At 35.0% G+C, this 21258-nt stretch overlaps 3 protein-coding genes and 1 long non-coding RNA gene across 7 annotated transcripts; 2 read left to right on the plus strand and 2 right to left on the minus strand.

Moving 5' to 3' along the window:
• Positions 1 to 1289: 1289 nt before the first annotated feature.
• On the plus strand, positions 1290 to 7812 carry LOC112789022 (uncharacterized). Its single transcript, XR_011879469.1, has 3 exons — positions 1290 to 3521; positions 3594 to 3683; positions 7498 to 7812. It is a non-coding gene; the product is annotated as an uncharacterized lncRNA (long non-coding RNA).
• LOC140183699 (pre-mRNA-processing protein 40C-like) lies at positions 4684 to 7207 on the minus strand. The gene is made up of 5 exons (XM_072232278.1): positions 7176 to 7207; positions 6797 to 6875; positions 6243 to 6585; positions 5771 to 5876; positions 4684 to 5580 (listed from the first exon to the last, which is right to left on the minus strand). Coding segments are annotated over exons 1-4 (447 nt in total). The 5' UTR covers positions 7178 to 7207; the 3' UTR covers positions 4684 to 5580; positions 5771 to 5853.
• Positions 7813 to 11927: 4115 nt separating the features above from the next.
• LOC112789024 (uncharacterized) lies at positions 11928 to 14857 on the plus strand. 4 transcript variants are annotated; one of them, XM_025830733.3, is made up of 3 exons: positions 11928 to 12213; positions 12308 to 12395; positions 12619 to 14857. In XM_025830733.3, exons 2-3 carry the CDS (start codon positions 12362 to 12364, stop codon positions 14334 to 14336), a joined length of 1752 nt encoding a protein of 583 aa, XP_025686518.1. In that variant the 5' UTR covers positions 11928 to 12213; positions 12308 to 12361; the 3' UTR covers positions 14337 to 14857. The 4 variants fall into 4 exon arrangements, with proteins under 4 accessions (XP_025686518.1, XP_025686520.1, XP_025686521.1 ...); XM_025830735.3 differs by having other exon boundaries at positions 11928 to 12128; XM_025830736.3 differs by having other exon boundaries at positions 11928 to 12120.
• Positions 14858 to 15098: 241 nt separating this feature from the next.
• LOC112789023 (uncharacterized) lies at positions 15099 to 19917 on the minus strand. Its single transcript, XM_025830732.3, has 10 exons — positions 18905 to 19917; positions 18413 to 18681; positions 17886 to 18127; positions 17588 to 17606; positions 16916 to 17121; positions 16596 to 16705; positions 16397 to 16495; positions 15769 to 16255; positions 15523 to 15646; positions 15099 to 15416 (listed from the first exon to the last, which is right to left on the minus strand). The coding sequence occupies exons 1-9, from the start codon at positions 19481 to 19483 to the stop codon at positions 15558 to 15560; spliced, it is 2100 nt and encodes a 699-aa protein (XP_025686517.1). The 5' UTR covers positions 19484 to 19917; the 3' UTR covers positions 15099 to 15416; positions 15523 to 15557.
• Between the last annotated feature and the right edge of the window lie 1341 nt (positions 19918 to 21258).

Raw genomic sequence — 21258 nt, forward strand, 5'->3', positions numbered from 1 at the left:
CTAGTGAAGTAGTGAATAGTAATCGTGTAGTCAATTCTCATCCTAACTCAACTTTGATTCTCAATTCCATAATCTTCTTTTGAGAAAAAATTGAAAACAAGTTCATAGTTTACAGTTTACAATTCATAGTTCAACCATTTTGAAATCACCCACCTCAGTTTATTAACAAGAGAATTAAAATGGGTGATGCAAACAAACAAAGCAGAAACTCAGAGAGGGATAGAAAACGAAGAAATCCACATCTGATTCCGCGTGAAGGAGGAGAAGCAGCCACTGATTTCGCGGGTAGAACGCAGATCCTTTCACCGTTTCAACGTAGAAGTAGTTCTCGGGTCAGAGTCTCAAGGAGGAGAAGATTAGATTTGGAGCTTATAGGGCTAGTCCTGTTTTGATTTTTGTTGGGAAGGCTTAATTAGGGCCGAGCTTACAAAATATAATTTTGTAATTTTTAGGACTGTGGGCTAGAATTATTTTGAAAGATTGAGGGCTAGTCCTAAGGTTTAGGCTAAATTGACACTTCTAGAAGCAAGCAAGCAGTGGCTAGTGAGGGAGGAGCCGAGGAGTGCTTACCGTAGAGGTGAGCAAAGGCCAGAGACAAAAGAGGAGAGCCGACAAGATGAGCGATTTGCGACGGTGAGGTGGGCGACGTGAGCGATGACAATGTGTCTGAACGGAGATTCCACGGTAATAAAAAGAGGGCGAGTGGCAGCTGGTGGTGGGGGCTTCTCCTGTCTCTCATAGGGTTCAGGTTTGGTTTGTGAATTCATTGAATTGTTTGGATGGTTCAATCGGTTTACCAGTTTGCAGTTTGACTGGTTCTTTCATCGATTTTTTGTTAGATGGTTGAACTGGCCGGTCCAATCCGATTTACATAACCATAGATCTGGGATAGTTTTGTTGTATGGAACCCATCTTTCATGCAGAAAGAAATCTACTTAAAGAAGAACCAATAAAGAAGAGAAGAAAGGCTGGGGATATATAAAAAGGTAGAAAAGGAGAAAAATGGTAATCTCATCCCACTTTAAATGATGGGGCACGGTTACTGAAAGGCGAGCGAATGGCTACAGAATATGGAACATTATTGAAGTGTTACACCCAAAGTTCTGAAAATCGGACCGGACAGGCCAGTTCGATCGGTTTAAATTTGAACCGAATGCTTTTACGGTTTGGTTTAACTTATAAACTGTTAGTTACAAAATCGTTTAAAAATCGCTGAACCGACCGATTTGGACCGAACTGAGAGCCGGCCGGTTTTCCTAAAATGAAACGTTCAGTGCCTCCTCTCAACTCTCACTCTCTCAAGCAGCTCTCTTCCCCCAAAACAAAAACCCTAGCGTACTAGCAGTAGCCTCCACTGTCGCCGCAAGGAGGGAGACACTGCCGTCGTTGTTCTTGAGCTCTCCAACTCCTGTCTACTCCAACTCCTCTCAACTTTCACTCTCTAAAACGAAGCTCTCTTCTCCCAATAAGAAACCCTAATTTACAGTAGCCTCCACCGTCGCGGCAAGGAGGGAGATAGTGTCGCCGTCCGTCGCACCGTCGTCGTTCTTGAGCTCCCCAACCCCTATTCACTCCAATCGCAGCTTCTTCGTCGAGCTTAGCGTTCGTCGTCTGGTCTATCTCTGCTCATCCGTGCTTCTGCTGCCGTCCATCGTCGTGCTTGTTGCCTAGTCGCCGTCGTCCATCATGCTTAACCACTTTCTCTCATACTCTGCCCAGATTGCTCAGATCGAAGAAGGCAATGGTTTCTCTACTCACTGCTAGTGCTTGTTCTTTATTTTTTGTTTTTATTTTGTTCTGCAATTATATGGATTATTGAATGATTAATTGATTATTGATTAGCTCTGCTCACTGCTATTGTTCTATTGTGATGTATTGTACCGTTTTGTGTCTTCTTTGTTGCTGTGCTCTGTTGACTGTGGTGCTGTGTTTTTGTTTTCAATTAAAATTTTTCTTTGAGAACTTAGTTTTTCCATGCTTGATAAACTGTGCCAATTATGTATTTCTTGAAATTGATATGACTCTGTAGATTCTAAATAGTGTGCTTCATGTTTCTGATTTCAACAATTTGAGTTGTTTATGAAACATAATTCACTGTTATTGCAAATGATTCAGGACCTCTTTTGAGGAGTGTATGAAGTAGATTACTTGCTGTGTTTGTAGTTGTGTATTAATTAAATTGGTTAATTTGTTATTTGGGTCATGTTACAGCTTGTAGTTAAAGAGAGTTTAAAGTTCCAATATCCACTAATTAGTTGGCAATGTTAATATTATTAATAATTAATAATATTATTAGTAATACTAATCACAAAGTGGAGAGAAATTGTAGAATTTGTCACATGAGTTTGGAGAGTGATAGTTCTGAGTTTGATATTCCAATTGAATTGGGTTGTTCTTGTAAAGATGATCTTGCTGCTGCCCACAAAGTATGTGCTAAGACATGGTTCAAGATTAAGGGGAATGTGTGAGTATAAAATCTTATCTTTACTTCATTTTTTTTCAATTGCAAAATTTAATTTTTAATATTTTTAATGTTGAATTTGATTAATTATGTGAATATTTTAGACACCTTTATGTTTATGATTCATGGAATTGAGAATTGAATTGTTTGGTATTATTCTATATGTATACTTGTTTTATGTCTTGGTGCTAAGTCTGACAAATATTCTCAATTACTTACCGCTATCGTTTTCTTTTTGAACCGAATTTTATTTTTCAAAAAAAAATCATAGAGGATTAGGGTTGTGAATTGTTTAAGTGAATGATGAGTGTAAAGCTGAAGATGATGATGACAAAAGTGCTCGGAAACATGTTTTAAGAGTGTTTTAAAAAAAATTGAGTTTGTATTTTGATAAGATCATATGGTAGAAGATATTTTAAGATTTATATTAGATTATAATTATATTTTAGGATGTGTATTTATAATTTATTTATTATTTTATTCTAAAACGATTTTTTCGGTTGGATTACGATTGAACCAATTAGACCAATGAACCAGTGAACCAATGACTAGAACGGTTCGATGACCGGTCCAGTTTTCCGAACCTTGGTTACACCACCCAAATCAGGTTGAGATTTTGCCCTCTTCAAGTTCTAAACATGTCGATTCCATTGATCTTCTCAGCTTTCAATCCCGAACTACTGAAAGACTTTTCAACGGCCCGACCTCCATATACCGACTTGATCATCTATTCGCTTGGTTGCTCGAGTCCAACTTGAAGGAACCCGATTTTGAACAAGGACACTGTTCATACCTAACACATTATTATTGGAGTCATGGCCAAAATCCATAAAAGTCAAATCCATAAACTACAAAATAAAAAGCCCAAGTTTACATTGTCTGACCTACCCAGTTGTCTAAATGAATCAATCTCTATTAATTCTTACAATCTCTACTACTAGTTTAAAAAGATATCACAACCACTTCTCTAAACAAAAGGGAGTAACCATCCATCATCAAAGATGAAACAACTTCACAAGTGATAACTAGCTGATTACATTCACCTACCTTCCACACTCAGGTATTTTTCGAACCCTAACACACAAAACTTATCTCAAATTTTTGTTAACTTAAATATCGGAATCCGTTGTAGATACCATCATCCGCCTCTTGAAGGAACTCGGACAACTTCATTCTGTCAGAAGAGACATTGTAACACCCACCCTACTTGCTACAAAAAAAGGTATAGATTCCACATTCAAACCCAAATCACATTGATTTTAAGTAAGTTTCAGAATATGACTATTTTCTCAAATCGATGAGTTCAATTTATTGTGAGAAATAAAATATTTTATAATATTAAAACCAATTCATTCCATTTTTATTTTTAAAATTAAATATTTTTAAAGTTGAATTAAAAACTTCCAATTTCACTTTATAAAAAGTTAAAATATTAAAATCAAATCCTCCGATTTATAACCCTCGTATCTCATACTCCTCTTTGACTCTTAAGTCTCAACTAATCAGATTGTCTAATTTACAAAATAACAATTTAAAAAAGAAATTACTCCATATCAAAGAAAAACATAGGGTTGCACATAAAATCGGATAATATCCGTATATCCGCGGTAATTATCCACATCCGATCCGAATTTTGTGAATATTATCCGATCCGCAGAGCCATCAGATTGGATCGGATCCAATCCGCACTATAGTAGGATCAGATTGCGGATTTGGCCGTGATATCCGCGGATCCGATTCCCAAATCTGCATATCCGCACATATCATATAAATAGCATAGTTTAAGAAAGTAAACTCTAATATGATATGAATTTTAGTGTTATTTTATGAATTTTATGATATCTTGTTTTTAATTTTACTTCAACTTAGAATAATTAAACTTAAATCATGTGTTACCATTTTGTTTTTGTTATTCAAGAGAACTTTTATTAATAATATTTTAGGAGTAAATAGGCTTAAACAGGTAAAAAATGAATTTTCTGGATATTTTTTTTGTAAAAATAGGCAAATAGAATCTCAAAATAGTTTTTTAATTATGCGGATATACCCGATATCCGATCCAATCCGATCCGCAAGCCTGAAAAATGCGGATATCGTATCCGATCCGATCCAATGAGTGCAGTACGAATCGGATAGAATTTTAGGCTATATCCGATCCGATCCGTGTGCAACCCTAAAAAAAATCCCAAACTTTTCAATAATAGTACATATCACACCATATAAAATAATTTGGACATCATATGCCTTTATGTTTTATTTTACTTTTCATCTATTTTCCTTATGCGAGACACTACCTCTTGCCAAACTAACTTGATAATGTCAAGGACTGTGAATGAATGTTCAATTGCAATATAATGACGATATGATTATATAATACCACTCTATAGCAATCTAATAGATGAAGCAATGACCATAGAATTTAGAACTTCATCTGTTATAACATCAAGGCTTGAAAGTTAGAGACCTAATCTCTCAAGACTCATCTTCTCTCGTGGGATCTCCCAGCTTCCAACGCAAGTTTAATAGATTCTAATGTGTTTCTACCCTTAGTATCTGTGTTTTTCTCTTCCTGGGATGACTTTTGCCGCCGCTGCACATCTCGGCGCCACAAGGGTTCCCTGTCTTTCCTTGGAACTTTGTTATATCTTGGATCAGATTTCAAAAGACGCTTCACGAGATCCCTGACATTAGTGTGCAATATAAAGTACTGCATGTGCTGTTACTGATTTATACAATAAACACATTCATTGACAAACCAAAAACCTGCTGAGACACACATCATAACTTTTGAGAGAAACCCACACAAAATAGTTCAGACATAGTCACTCACTTCCTGAAGCATCTTGATATGTTCCCGATTAGATTATTTATGTGTACATAGATCTAGATAATTTTCCTCTCCATTTTAACCACATATCAAACTCATCCTAAAGAAAGCAATAAGATTAATGGTACCGCCTATAGAATGAGTGTTGTACCAAAGAGTCTTTGATTGTCTCCACAAGTAAAGGTTGAAAAGAAGTGATTGCCTCCTTTCTTTGGATTTTCACCCGCACCCTTTCCATTTCCTGCTCCTTAGTTTGCTTCCTTTTCCAAAGCTCCCGTTCTCTATCCCTCAACTTATCTTGCAAATAAGTTTCAGTGGTTTGAATGTAATTAACATGTCAAAAAGCTATTCAAAATAAACTGTTGAGTGGCTACAACTAAATCAATAAGCCAACACAAATAATAGATGTAGAATCAGCGAAATTATCAATGAGAGTCATCAGTGAGATGTGTCACAGAAGTGCTAGAGAAACACATTTATACCTGCTCCTCCCTTTTGGCTTTGTACATATATACTCATTGAACAAAAGCTCCCTATCCTCGTGTCTCACAGATTTATATATTGGTCATCCCTTAAACTTTCTTTGACCTGCATCAACCAAAGGATATAAATTAAATAATATGACAAAGAACAGATTAACATGGATTGAACTTTTGTGGTAAGACAATCAAGGATTTTAAAATATATCTATATAAGGATTAAACCTTAAATAAATGAGATCATGGAGCAAATCATTTGTCAATTGATTTTGCAACTGCCAAGATTATTGGAAGTAACACTTGAAAACAAACTTGTCATCCTCCAATCAGACAGCAAAAATAACCAAACGCAAAAGCTAAAGATTGTTGACCAATTCATGATACGCCCATACCCTGGACCAACGGGAGTTAATAGATATATGGCCTCGTTCTTTAAGCATTGATTTGGAACCAACGGGAGTTTATAGATATATACCCTGGCCCTTTGCTGCAGATTCAGCTGCTTTGGAACCATTTGTTTCAGATCCTGTTTGTACTGGTGAGACAGGAACAGCAGAGGAAGCAACAGGCATTCCAGACTCCTGCAGCTTCTTCTTGATCAAATCCAGTGCCGATGGTGAGCTCTGAACACTAGAGGGTTTAAGAGCTGCAGCATCACGACCACCAGTATTAATAGCAGGAGTATTCAGAGTAACCATTCCAGACCCTCTACCAGACAATACATTAGTATTTGGAACTGACATTGAATGATCTTTTGTGACATCACCATCCTGCTTTTTCAATTCAGCTACCTCATTTGGAACTTCCCAGCAGCTTGTCTAACACAGAACAATGGACCAGAAAATAATAAACAAATTGGCAGAGAAATCACATCACAAGAAGTAAAAAAGCAGCAATAAAGAGAAGAATCAGAAGCTAAGAAGGCCAGGTCAAGCTAAAATGAAAAGATAGGAGATCAAGACCAAGTGAACGATGACAGAGATCATGCAATTAAGTTGTGAACATATCAAATGAATATTCCAATCATACCTTGGTTTGTTTGTTGTAGTAATTTTTCTTCCCATCACTAGTGGAGACCAACATCCAATCTGTACCCGGTATATCCACCCTATAACAAGAAAACATAATCAGAGAAGACATGGTATTAATGTACATCTTTGTTTCAAAATAACAAACTTTTCAGAGCAAGCAATAAACTAATATCAAGATGTAACAGACAACAAAGTTCAGAGTCAACATGAACAATGACACCTATGTGTCTTACTTTAATAAGAAAGAACTAAAGACACTTTTATGGCCTCAACTAAAATAAGGTAATCCATATAAGGAAAAATGAATCAACAACAACATATATTATACGTTGAGACCACAAACCAAAATAGACAAAAGGACTTGACAATAAACCTACATTGAAACTGGAGTTGGCTGCACAGCAATTTGGTGAGGCTGCACATATGCCAAAAATCAGTAAACTGAATTAGAAAAGGGATAATAAATTGAAATATTTATGACCTACGAAACCAAGTATTCTTCACAGTTTCAGTTGCAGTATACAATTATCTTGCTTCTGAATTTTTCCTTTCATAGTTAGGTTATCCATTATCCAATATCCAATACTTAGATATTCATATATATAAAATAACATAAAATTAAATATTAAAAAAAGGGTTACAATTGTGATATTAAAAAATATTATGCCAACAACAAAGAGTATTACTTATGTGATGCAGGGCAGGATAAGGGATATGATCGGCTAAGGGAGTCAACTCCAACTATACCTCGCCTTTAAAGCCAGCAGGTTTATCATATGTTGATTCTCCTGTCAAGGCATTATAATAGTATACAACTCCTATTTCAGTCTTATGGGATGTCCAGGCATCCAATTTCTCGTTAGCAGCATCAACATTCTGAGTCACATTTGATTTCTTGTCATCTACAACAAGTACCACAAATATGAGGAAGTGATGTGTATTTTCAAACCACAAGTGGAGTAGTAATGTTGCTGTGCGCATACCAAGTTTTAAAATGCAAGGATATTTATTCAGTCTTATAACTGCATGAAAACCTAGTATAAAAAAAAAAAAAAACAAAAATAGTAAAAACAAATGCAGGCCCCATTATGTTATTATACAATTACATCACTCCGCATTATGTTATTAAACAAACTTTTTTTTTCTGAGAAAAAAATATTCATACTTTTCCTAACTATTATATATGTCCATTAATTATTCGAAAATGTTTGTTAATCAAAGAAAATCAGCCAAAAACAGTCATAACTTGCCTTATTTAGCATTCATTAAGTGTTGCGATAATTAATTATTTATATTACTGTTTCATGCATCCCTTATTTTAATTATTTTCACTTCGCTCAAGTATTTAAAAGGGAGTGCATGGTTTGAGTATGTCAAACGTAAAACAGTAGGAGATAGGGGCAAGCTCAAAGGAAATGGAACATAAGCCCTTTTTCCTCATTGATGCTTGCTTGGTTGAGGGATAAAACAAATTTCAACACATTTTCAAACTAGCGGAGTGAACAAATATTATATGGTGAGGCATAAAGGAGTAGCACTCCACTTTCAACTGCTTCATACAATCTTCAAATCAGTAAGTATGAATTAACTTTCATCCCATTGTTTCTACCTACTGAAACAGTCATCATACCCTAACATCTTAATGAATCTCACTAAAACATGGTCATGAATACCTTCAGCTTAATGTAAGAGAATGAGGCTTACTGTGCTAGACAACCCAAAAAAAAAAATAATGTGAAGCTAGGAATTTTCTATAGATAAATAATAGACACTGACAACCCCATCCTTCCAAAACAAAAATGCTTCAATTTTCTAATATGCAAAGCTAGAAACCTAAGACATCATATATATGGTAAAAAATTTGACCCCTCAAACACAATAATGTGAATACAAATTGATAACACACCCGTGATAATAATAATAATAATAATAATAATAATAATAATAATAATAATAATAATAATAATAATAATAATAATAATAATGCCTACAAGGCTACAACTATTGAATTTGGTCTCTACATTTGATCAGTAGTCACCACCAACATATAGATTTGATGTTTTATACCCACCAAAATTAAACAATATAACAAAGAATATGATGACATGTGACTTAGGCCATAAATGAACGATGATTAAGTTATCAAACTTTGCATCGATAGCGCCCTAACAAGAGCTTTCTGAAAGCATAAATAATTTTGTCATGTTCTGAATTGAATAAACTTGTGAAAAGGGAGATTGGAATGTGCCTTCCAGGTAGAGGAATGTGGAGGGTCCTTAAAGCAAACATTTGACGATCTGTAACAAGCCCGTTCACCTTTTTTATATCTGCAACCTACAGTTTCCCAAAGCAAATTATAATGCTCAAAATTCTAGAGAGAAACAAGCAAACCAAAATAATTCAACAATTATTTTAAATACTGTTTGCAGGATGCCAAAAGATTGTTTCAGAGTTTTGTGGATAATAATATTGGTCAAATTTATATTCTTAAAGTCTAATTAAATCTAATAAATGATTAAAGCATATAATAAGTGATTGGTATATGGTACTACAAAAACTTTAATCACATATCTAAGAGTTTATTGCGTGAATAACATCTCATATTGATATTAAATTTATAATTTTAAAAATAAAAACATAAAAATATTTTTTTTAACTTAAATGAAAAGCTGCTGAATAGACATAGTGCCTATCTAACGCTAGTGTAATATAATTTGGATGAACCGCTAGTGTAAATATAATTTGGATGAGGTTGTTGTTGCTATTGGCTCCTCCTTGCCATTCATTCAAAGGGGTACCATATTAAAGACTAAAAAGATGATAAAATACTACGTTTTTAAAATGGTCTTAGCTCTAATTTAACTTACGTACTAAAGAGCTTAGAACTACAAATTGAAAAAAAAAAAAAACATCTTAAAAATATAAAAAAATTAAATTTTTAATATTTTTATTTTGTATTTATTAAAAAAATATTTAAATTTTTTTATTAATAATATAATTTTATCATAAATCTTAAAGATACATATTAATTAATAATTTATTATTTTTATAAATTTATACATAAAGTTTAATTTGAGTAATTTTTTATTGTTTAAAATAATTTTTTTGTATTCTTTTTGTTAATTCTTTTTACTATTAATGAGTATTAATTTTTTGTTAATTTTGTCTCAATCTTAATTTGAGTTTTTTCTTTTACTCGACAAAATTTGAGTTAATACTCAAATTGGCCCCTGAAATTTGATCCCCGACTCAATTTAGTCCTCAAGGTTTCAATCGATTCTAATTGTACCCTGAAATGAGCCTCAACTCGGCTCTTCCGGCATTTTCCGTCACCAAAAAGCTGACCTGACAATTTTGGTAGACACTTGGCACCCTAGCAGTTAGATGACGTGGCTAAATGTTCGAAGGTTTCAATTTAACCCCTAAAAATTTCAAATAAAACCTAGAAGTTCCAATTTTTCCAAATCGAAGAATGTCTCCAAGAGGTGAGAAGAATGTTGCAAAGCAGCAGCCAAAGCTCAGGTAGCTCTGGTAGAGCTCGTTCGCATGGTGACTGCGTGAAGAACACACGCGATGACAAAACTGCCTTTTGATTTGGTGACAAAATTGCCTCCATGATGATACACATTCGTTATACGTTCATCCATCTATAAATAAGATTCAGGAGACAATGGTTAAAAACAACACTAACTTTAATAAATTGACAACAACACTAATTTTAATTTGTCTCATGCAATCCTTAATCATGAAACATGAAAGAATAAAACAAGTAAAATCAACAAAATTTGAATATAATTACATATATAACTGTTCCCATTTAAAGAGAATATTAAAAGTGATCATAAGTGATTAATGGGAGAAACTATTTAAATTAGAACGTTAAGAAGAAAAGTTAAAGATATAGTATAATCCCCATTTACTCAAATTTCTTCAAATATTTTTTACCAAAAGAGCACATTCTTTCATTGAACAAATTAATATCTACAAACTTATCAATATAATATAAGTTGATAATGGTGTTCAACTGAGTTTAAGAATTGTCCTATATTAACAATTTATGTGTTCTGCTACATTAGATGAAAATATAGAAACAAGCTCCTTTTTTATGTGATAAGGATTCGTAGAAAACTATGCCAAGATAAGAGAAGAAAGGAATATCTAGAACAAGACGAACATAATGAAAAAATTAGCATAAATTCAACGAAACAATAACTAAAAGTTAAATAATACACTGCAATGATCGACTAAAATACAAAATCTTCAGTTCATGATTATTGCTTAAACATTCGTGGTGGTCATTGATGCATACAATGTTCAGCACAGAAAATATTTTATTTTTACAAGAAATTATCCAATCAACAATTAAATTAAAATGGAATATGAAGGAGTATAATTGTTATTTTAAAATGGAATATGAAGAATCAAAGACTGCTCAAACGGATAAAGAATTGAACGATTCGATTGATCACAGCCACACATGCAAAAAAAAATTAAACCCTAACATACAAAAGTTATAACATTAACAACTATAATCAACCACATTCTCCCAAAGTTTCACTGATCAAGTAGGGTGAAAAAATTGAAAAACAACACACAACCAACATTTTGATAAAAACAGAGCACGATAATTGAGAACATCAATTTTGTTACTAACCTGTTTTTCAAAAGATGACTCCCAGGTAATTAATCTTCACAATAAGAGTAGAAAGAAGTAAGAAAAGCTTAAAAGTTTCATTACTGTGACATCCATGGTGCTTCTATGATGGGAAGGAAAACGAGAGGAAGTGGAGGAAGAGAAAGGGTCAACTGAGTTTTACCTTTGGAGTGGTTAGTGTTTGAATTTTCATTTAACCCTTTCCTATGGGATACGAAGTCGTTTCTAACAATTTCGGCACCAACAGCAAAATGGCATCGTTTTGAGAATGTCAGGTCAGCTCTCAGGTGACGAAAAACGCCAGAAGAGCCAAATTGAGGCCCGAAGCAAAATTTCAGGATACAATTAAAGTCGATTGAAACCTTAAGTGCTAAATTGAGTCGGATGTCAAATTTCAGGGCAATTTGAGTATTAACTCACAAAATTTTTATAACCTAATCCTACTATAAATTATTTTTATTTCTATTTAACTCGTGTTGAAATTTTACGGGACGGAGCTAAACATAAAACGCAGGTAGCTCCTCCACCTTCCTCTGCATGCTCGAGAGTGAGGAATAAAACTTGGGAATCAAGGACAGCGGCAACTGGAGGAAGAACCCAGATTCGATTTCCTGAATCCAATTTCGCGTTGTGTCTGCAACTTGGTCTCGCTGAATTTCAGCACTGAGGTGGTGAGGTCATACCTTCACTTCTCTTACACTTTCTATCAAACACCTAACGATCAACTAGTTTGCACACGCCACACCACATTGAAACTGCATGTAAATCTCTTTCTGAAGCATTTAACAAAAATTTCACACACCCATTTACTCAAATTCAATTTCTACTCAATAATTATGCGTTTCTTTGCTGCAGTTTCTATTCACCTTTGCAGAGAAACAAAGACTTCTTTTTAGAAGATATTCAGGAATGACATTAGGCAAACTTGGTGGATTCACACGAGGTGAAAATGCTCGTTATTTTCTTAAGAATTAAATCTCTAATTATGTTTGTTACCAATATGTTTTATAATCTCATCTTGTCCAATTCTTCTTCCTTATTCTACCATCAATTTAAAGAACTGAATTTTATTTGTTAATATCCAAACTTTTGATGTAAAAATATTTACCATTTCATATTATCAGCCCATTTTAATATGGATCTTGCTCTCTTGTTTCCACTTTCAGGTCCAATTATTCAGTCATTCTGCATAAAAGCCATAGCAGAGTTGGTGAGTAAACAGCACTGGTCGGAGCTCAAAACCCATCTGATATCAACCAAACCTGCAGAACTTCTTGACCAGTTGCTTGATGCCGGGGTCGATTCTAAACTTGTTCTTAGGTTCTTTCAGTGGTCTCAAAGAGAACTCAAGCTTTCATATGGTCTTGAAATGACTGGCAAAGTCTTGCATTCTCTGGTAAAATCAAAATGTTACTCCAAGGTCAGGTCCCTTTTGCATCACTTTGTGAAGAATGAGAAACATACAGTTTCTTCTGTTTTTCATTCCTTTTCGCTGTATTGTGATCGATCATTGGCAACTACTATAATAATTGATATGTTGGTCCTAGCATATGTCAGAAATTTGGAAATTCAGGCTGCCTGTGAGGCATTTAGGCAAGCTCGAGAATATGGATTTAAGTTGTCTGCTACATCATGCAATCCTTTGTTGAATGCTTTGGTGAAAGACAATGAAATCGGGGATATGGAGCATGTGTACAAGGAGATGATAAAGAGAAGGATTAAGCCTAACCTGATCACATTTAACATTTTGGTTAGTGGTCTCTGTAAAGCTGGTAAGTTGAATAAGGCAGAGGATGCTATCGAAGACATGAAGGCCTGGGGAATTTCCCCAAACACAGTTACCTACAGTATTCTTATTGATGGTCATTGCAAGAGAGGCTCTGCCAGTAAAATGTACAAGGCCGAAGCTATTTTGAAGGAAATGCTTGCTAACAACATCAGTCCAAATGAAGTTACATTCAACACTCTTATTGATGGATACTTTAAGGATGAGAATACATTAGCTGCAAAGAAAGCTTTCCAGGAGATGCAGAATCAGGGACTAAAACCTAACGTAGTTACTTATAACTCCATGATAAATGGTCTATCTAATAATGGCAAGCTAGACGAGGCTATTGCTCTGCGAGATGAGATGGTGAGCTTGGGTTTGAAGCCAAATATTGTTACTTATAATGCTCTTATCAATGGGTTTTGCAAGAATAAGAGGTTGAATGAAGCAAGAAAACTCCTTGATGACGTAATTAAGCAAGGATTGATTCCAAGTGAAATAACATTCAATACGCTGATTGATGCTTACTGCAAGGAAGGATCGATGGAGGAAGGCTATTCACTGTGTAATTATATGGCAGATGAAGGGATTTTTCCAAATGTTTCAACCTATAATTGCTTGATTGCTGGCTTATGCAGAAAACAGGACATAAGAGCTGCCAAGGAGCTTCTTAATGAAATGGAGAGTAAGGACTTGAAAGCTGATACTGTAACATATAACATCTTAATAGGTCAATGGTGCAAAGAAGAAAAATCAAGAAAAGCTGAACAATTACTAAATGAAATGCTTCATGTGGGTTTGAAACCTAATCATGTAACATATAATACTTTGATGGATGGCTATTGCATGGAAGGAAATCTCAAGGCAGCATTGAATGTGAGGACAAGAATGGAGAAAGATGGGAAGAGAGCTAATGTTGTCACTTACAATGTGTTGATTAAAGGATTTTGTAGAGCAGGGAAGGTGGAAGATGCAAATAGATTACTTAATGAGATGTTGGAAAAGGGTTTGGTCCCAAATCGTAGTACCTATGATATAGTAAGACTTGAAATGATGGAAAAAGGATTTGTTCCAGACATAGAAGGGCACTTGTATAATATCTCTGGCATGTCTTAACATGAACTTGGGCTGAGCATCGCCAACGATAAAGATGTGCAGAATGAGTACAATATGGTAACTAACTAGTACCTACTCAGTCATGGCACAGTTATACCACCTCACTTGTACACACCATCACTAGAGCCGTGAACTCCACAAATAATTGATTATATCTTTATTAGAGTAATGGAACACGTGTGTATGTAGCAGCTTTCATGGCTAACTTATCCATCGAAAGATGAAGGGTGGCTTCAAATGGAGCTAAAGATTAGTCGCTAGCTTTCGTCTAATCACGAACGGATAGCCGAGGGTTTAAAATAAAGTGACGGAACACTTGTAATGTGTGTAAATGTAAACCAATAGATTTGTACCCATACAAGAATTTCTCATTTAGTAATGGGTTCTGAAGTTGGGTTAGTGTTGTGTTTCCTTGAACTGAAAAACAATTATTGAAATTTCTTGGACATGTACATAATTACGAACGGCTATTATGTAAGAGCAGAATAGATGTATTGGAATTGAAATATCCGTTTCCTTGACGTTGTTGCGATGTTATTACAAAGAAAGGATATATTGCAGTGTGTTGGAAATTAATCTCTGTCGACAACCTAATCCATTTGCTTAGTTTCTACTTTATCGTAAGTACATATTAAAAAGAATCTCCTAATTTGACGGATGCGGGGTAAATAACGATTCTGGGAAAAGGAAGTTTTATTAACATCGTATCAGGCAAGAGACGAGAGGATCTTTTTCTTTTAGGTCTAAAAAGGAGCAAGGGAATTGAGAACTGAGAAACCTGTTATTCTATTTTATTACTGCCTGGTCGAAATCACTTAACTTTATAAACAATTATGTGAAATGAGATGAATCAATTTTTGTGGCTCACACATGAAACGAAGCAAAAAATCATGTGTCGCCCGTACATGCTGCTTTCCTCCATAAGCAGTACTAACGAATATAGAATACTATACTTCTTCTATAAAAAAAAAAAAAAAAAAAAAAAAAAAAAAAAAAAAGAGAGAGGGGGAAATGGAGGAAAAAAATCTCTCAAACTAATCTGATTTGAAGTGATCAACTGATCATATCCTACTGCCCCACCTGTCAATTAAAGAAAATGAAAAAAAAAACGAATTAATTACTTCAATGGTAATAACTAATAACATAAGTTGAAGTTAGAAAACTATAGAGAGGCTTTAGAATTTACTTGAGTTCTAGCTTGCAAGCAGCACAACACTATCTTTAAGGATTGAACAAACTTGAACCCTCCATACTGATAGCAATTAGTAATGCTATGCCAGTAATCACAGAAAGCCAGAACAAGGCTGAACCTAAAATTGGAAATTTTGACCATGGTCAATAACAAAATGTTCAAATGCATTCAATAATTTAGGTTTAGTGATATAACCTCTTAATATAATGTTCAATTAGAGATTGTAAGTAAGCATGGTACCTCCAAAGCCTTCAGAACGATCAGAGGTAGAAGGATTTGATTCAGAACCAGCAACAGGCGATGGTGATGGTGATGGTGATGGTGATGGTGATGACGAAATTGGTGCTTTCGAACCTATCTTTGTAACATTGTCCGAAACTTTGGTAAATCCTGTTTCAGATGCTACAATCCCTTGGAATTCTTCACTTACAATTAGTGCAGCCAAAACATCCATAAATGACTCTTTGTCTGTGTCATACATAGAATCTATTTCATTCATCGCATCAGTGACAATGCCATCATCTAAATCAGACAATTCATCATCTGATGCATACATATCAGTAGCATCCATCTCAGCCTTGTCATCTTCCTCATCCTCCACATATGCTTTATATGTCAACCGTAGTAATATCTCCCCGGAAGAACCCTTTCCCAAAAATCCCCAACCTCCTTGTAAAGTAACAATTCTATCCGTAGGAACAGTGTCTTTCAGAGAGCTCAAATCAACCTGAAAAACATATTCAATTAAAAAGAATTTAATTACAGCAAAAACAAGGTTAACTCCGAAATACCAAGTGTTTCTAATTTTTTATTCAACTCAAAAATCAAATATGCATTAAATTATCTAGGTACTGCATGCAAGACATACTTCTCCTGTACCAATAGTCAAATCTGCAAACCCTAGTGAGTCCTTTACTTGGATGCTTAACTTCTGCTTTTTAGGATTGTTGACAAGCATATGAAAATCCTGGCAGAGTAAGAAAGATAAATAAGATTCTTCAAACTAAAAAGTATGTAAATGACGAGAACATGAGACAAAGATGAATCAATAAATCCGAAAGCAACACCTGATTCCAAATTGGCATTCCAGGGGGCCCAAATACAGTTGTTTGACTGTTCTTCTTGCTTCGTATGACTTGATCTCCAAGGTTAAGAACAACATAAGGATCTGTCTTGCCTGACAAAACAGTGAGCAAATAATGAGCCTTCAAAAGACCTTCAACTACTTCCCCCAGTTGCCATGGTAGGAAGAAAGAATTTACACGAGACTAAGATTATTTCAATCACTTCAGAAATATATAAATAAGAGAAAATCAACCTAACACACCACTTTAGTAGAAGCATGCAAAGATTTAGCCCAAGTAAATAAAACAACATAGAATTTTACCATAGAAGATATAAGAAAGCTTTCGGGCATCCACAAGAGTAACTGAAAGTTCTCCAACAGAATCCTTGTTTCCTTCTTGTACTTCTCCAGATTTAGTATTAACAGCAACAGGACCAACAGCTTTTCCCTTCTGGAAATCCAAAACAATTTTCTTTGGGCGTACAAATAGTCTAGGTAAATCTACCGTGAGAAGTTTAGTCAAAAACCTGCAAGAGAAAAACCAAAAATATTAACTTAAATTTATTGACAGAAAAAGTTAACCTCTTGTAATATTTTACCAAAGACAACCTTGGAACAATACATGCATAACAATCTAAAGAGCTTGGAATGGATAAATTCAAAATACATTGAATATTTTAAAGAATGAATGCAATTGACTAGTATAATTTTTTTTTGGGGGGGGGGGGGGGGGGGGATGTCTAAAACAAAATGAAAATAACGTCTTTAAAAAGGGAATGGCTCACAATTTATGATCACCTGCAATAAATATTTAACCAGGACCAAACAAAGCTTCCAAATTGCAGTTAATTTCTATAATTATAATATCTGTCAGAGATGCATACTTATCGTTAGTACTATAGTATCACTTTCAGGATGCATTCAAACATGTACATGTATAGCTTCATGGGCATCAAACACAACTATAATGTCAAGAAGATAAATGGAACTTACATTGAGAGAACTGGAATTGCTGATCATGCCCAACCATCCAAGAAGAAGGAGAAAAATGAAAGAGAAAAAGACATAGATGTCAGCATCAATATGTCAGATCTGAAAAAAAAAAGGGGGGGGGGGGGGGGGCAGGGGGGTGGAGGAGTATATATTTGACAAGAAGGAAGATCATATGTTGCATTTGACCGCGCAAAAATTATGAATGCAATGTTGGGCACTATTAAATGAAAATGCCAGTTCAGAAATATGCTGTGACTTAGCTGTTAAGGCTTAAAACAAAAGTATGACATCCACATACCCATCAAGTTGAACAAACGGAATGGAGACAATTCGAACTTGATTTTTGGAAGTGAAACAAAAGCCCACTGAACAGCTCCTACCCAAGGTTCTGTTGGTATTAGTCGCAATTTCACCCAAAGCTCACCATCAATATCAAAATCTCTAACACCAACAGGCACAACAATTGGAATAATGCCAAACTTTAGAGAAAGCATTAATAGCATGCGAGCTCCACCAGTATACCTAAGACCAATCTGGTACCTATATACAATGTAAGGAGATTGATAGGTTATTAGCAATATGTTTATCCCAGGATAATCCCTAGTCCCTAATAATAAATTAATAATAGATAAATGATTGTAAAAAGAAAAAGAGCTATCAAGAACTACTGATATTCTAATAGTTTTAGAACTTGATCACACGATTATATCACTGGGCAATAAATATAGTGCCACTTTCTAGTCATTTTCCACATAATCCCAACACAAAGGCAACTTCAACAACAATTTAAAACCATAAATAACGAAAATGAGAAGCAGAACTTACTGCAGATCATTCACCCGACGAGAAGTCCTCCGTTCAACATTCCTAACCGACAATGGCTCATCCCCCAACGAGAATTGCTTAATCTCAACCCTCTCCACATAATCAGGCTTCTTCAAGTTATCAATTACAGGCTGAAGCAATCCAATAATCCAGTTCTCTATCCCACCTCTATACACCTTCCACAACTTCCCCAACACCATGTTCACCCATTCCACCGACTCTTTCCTCTGAAGGTCCTTCTCCAGAAACAAGGAGAAGCTGGTGGGCACCTAATCAGGAGATACATTAAGTCATGTAAATCAGCTAGTCTATATTAATACCTGTTGCTATATCAGTTAGTGCATTTTAAACACACAAGCTGTTCTCTCTCATCACCTAATGCCACCTAAGATTATCATCTTCTCCTACCATCATACGTAGCTAAAGCATCATACCATGAATGAAAAGAGCATACTATATGGTACACTAGGTGCAAACAATAATTTCTTGTACCTGAGGCCACACGCCACGCAAGCTATCCACACTGTTAACCTTATTGTTCCTCCTTCTTGAAGTCCACAATTTGTCAAACACAACACCTACAAAGAAGAAGAACACGAACAAACCAGCAACGTTGCGGTTAATTGGCGGCGACGGAATCGGGTGAATTACTCCTAATTGCGTTCTGAGCTTATCAACAAGAGGATCCTCCTGGAAATTCGTGAAGTTGGAACCCAACTGAACATGCTGCTGCGATTGTTGCGACCCTTGGTGGTGGTTGAACTCGTTCCCTTGCTCCAATTCGCTCGAAACTCGCTTCAACACATAACCTTTGGCGCCTCTTGCGGCGGAGTTGACAAGTTCCGGATTCCAATTGCGGTTAGAAGCTTCGGGAGGGATGGCGCAAAGGCGAAGAGTCCATCGCCTTCGGAACTTCCGGTGACCGAAATTGGCGAGGAAGCGTTTTCTGCGCTTTCTGGATGAGAAGGGGAATGGAAGAAGAAAAGCTTTGGAATCAGCTTCATTGCTGCAGGGACAAGAAGCCTGCAAGAACTGGAAGAAGCTCGCAGAAGAAGGTGGCCGAAGAATCATCTAGAAACATCTAGAATCATTGAAGAAGCATCAATTCAATTGAAGTCAAAAGGTAAAAGGTATAGCAATTATGTTAAGCTTCTGCAGAATTATATTATGAATACTGAAGGGTATTTTAGGAATTATGGTTGACACAACCTTGAAAGCTTGGGATGCTGGGGAATGGAAGTGCAATATTGAGTCATAGAGGGAAAGTGTGGTGGAAAATATTGAATGAAGTAATGAATAATAATAATAAACACATGCGAGAAGTGAAATATAGGAGAGAATAGAAAGGGAAATTGGAAAAGAGCGAAAGAGGAATTGGAGGACCCGTTTTATGATTTTGGGAATTTGGAGGCAAATTTATGGCCTTACAATCAGCACTACGTGGATATAATCAATTACTCTGTCTAGTGCCTGATCAATGTCCACCAAAGTCGGAGGAAGAGGAGGTGCTGCATTTTTTTTCTATCTTTTCATTTTTTAAATTAAATCTTTAATTTTTTTATGAAAAATTATGATAAAAATATAATACGATAATGAATAAGAGAAAGTATAGGGAGCCAATGACCTAAGCTAATAATGTGTACAATGAAGGTTTAGAAAATATTAGAAATATGATTATTAGTGTTACATTGTCCTATCAGGTTACGTTTTTGGGATGAGTGGTTTCAGGACATGGTATTAGAGTTTCAGATCCGAAAGGTCAAGAGTATTCATAAACTAAATATTTAGCCCATTGTACACATTGTACGTTTAGGTCATTGGCTCCTTAGCACTTATTAAATAATTTAATATATGACTAGAATATTTTTTTTATCAAAGATAGAAAACTCAAATCTGCAACCTCTTAATTAGGGGTGGAAACAGGCCAGGCCAGGCCAGGCTTTGCTCTTAACAGGCCTGGCCTGTTATACAGTTAATTGGCCTGAGCCTGGCCTCTAGCCTGTTACAGACTCTTTATAAAGTACTAGGCCTGGCCTGTTGTTCAACCTGGTCTGGCCTGAAGCCTGTTAAAAGGCCTGATAATTTTTTTTTTACAAAAATAAAAATATTTATATGTAATATGTCATATATTTAATATTTATAAAAAAATTTAAACTTTTAACGTATTTAAAATATACAAAAATATTTATAATAAAATATAATAAATTTAAAATATCTCATAATTTTATTAATAATAAATAATTATTTATATATTTAATTATATTTTAACAGGCCCAGGCAGGCCTGACAGGCCTATAAGGCTAATTAGTGAGCCTGGGCCTGGCCTATTAACGTATTAAGGCTTTTAAAAGAGCCTGGGCCTGTACCTATTTTATAACAGGCCAGGCCAGGTCAGGCCAAACACAGGCCAGGCTGCAGGCCCCTGGCAGGCCGCCTGGCCTATTTCCACCCCTACTCTTAATTGAATATGAAAAGATTATATCATTTGAGCTATTACTCATTGGCATATGACTAGAATACTTAATATAATACGTATTTATATTTTAATTATTATTTTTACATGTTACTATCTTTGATATAAGTAATTACTATTTAATTCTCTTTTCGATTTTTTTTGTACTATCGCACTTTATTGTCATATAAAACTTATTATAACATTTTTATATAAAAAATTGGACTTTAAATAAAAATTACCTTACTATCACATTTGTTAATTTGATAAAGTAATAATTTTAGTATTTTTAAATCATAATAATACAGAATAATGAACTTACTAGTATTTTTATATATTTTTAATCCGCTTTATCAATATTTTCGTTTGTTGCTTTGCGCACGTGGGTCGGAGG

This window comes from Arachis hypogaea, chromosome 3 (assembly GCF_003086295.3).
Source record: "Arachis hypogaea cultivar Tifrunner chromosome 3, arahy.Tifrunner.gnm2.J5K5, whole genome shotgun sequence".
In the NCBI taxonomy this organism is placed as follows: domain Eukaryota; kingdom Viridiplantae; phylum Streptophyta; class Magnoliopsida; order Fabales; family Fabaceae; genus Arachis; species Arachis hypogaea.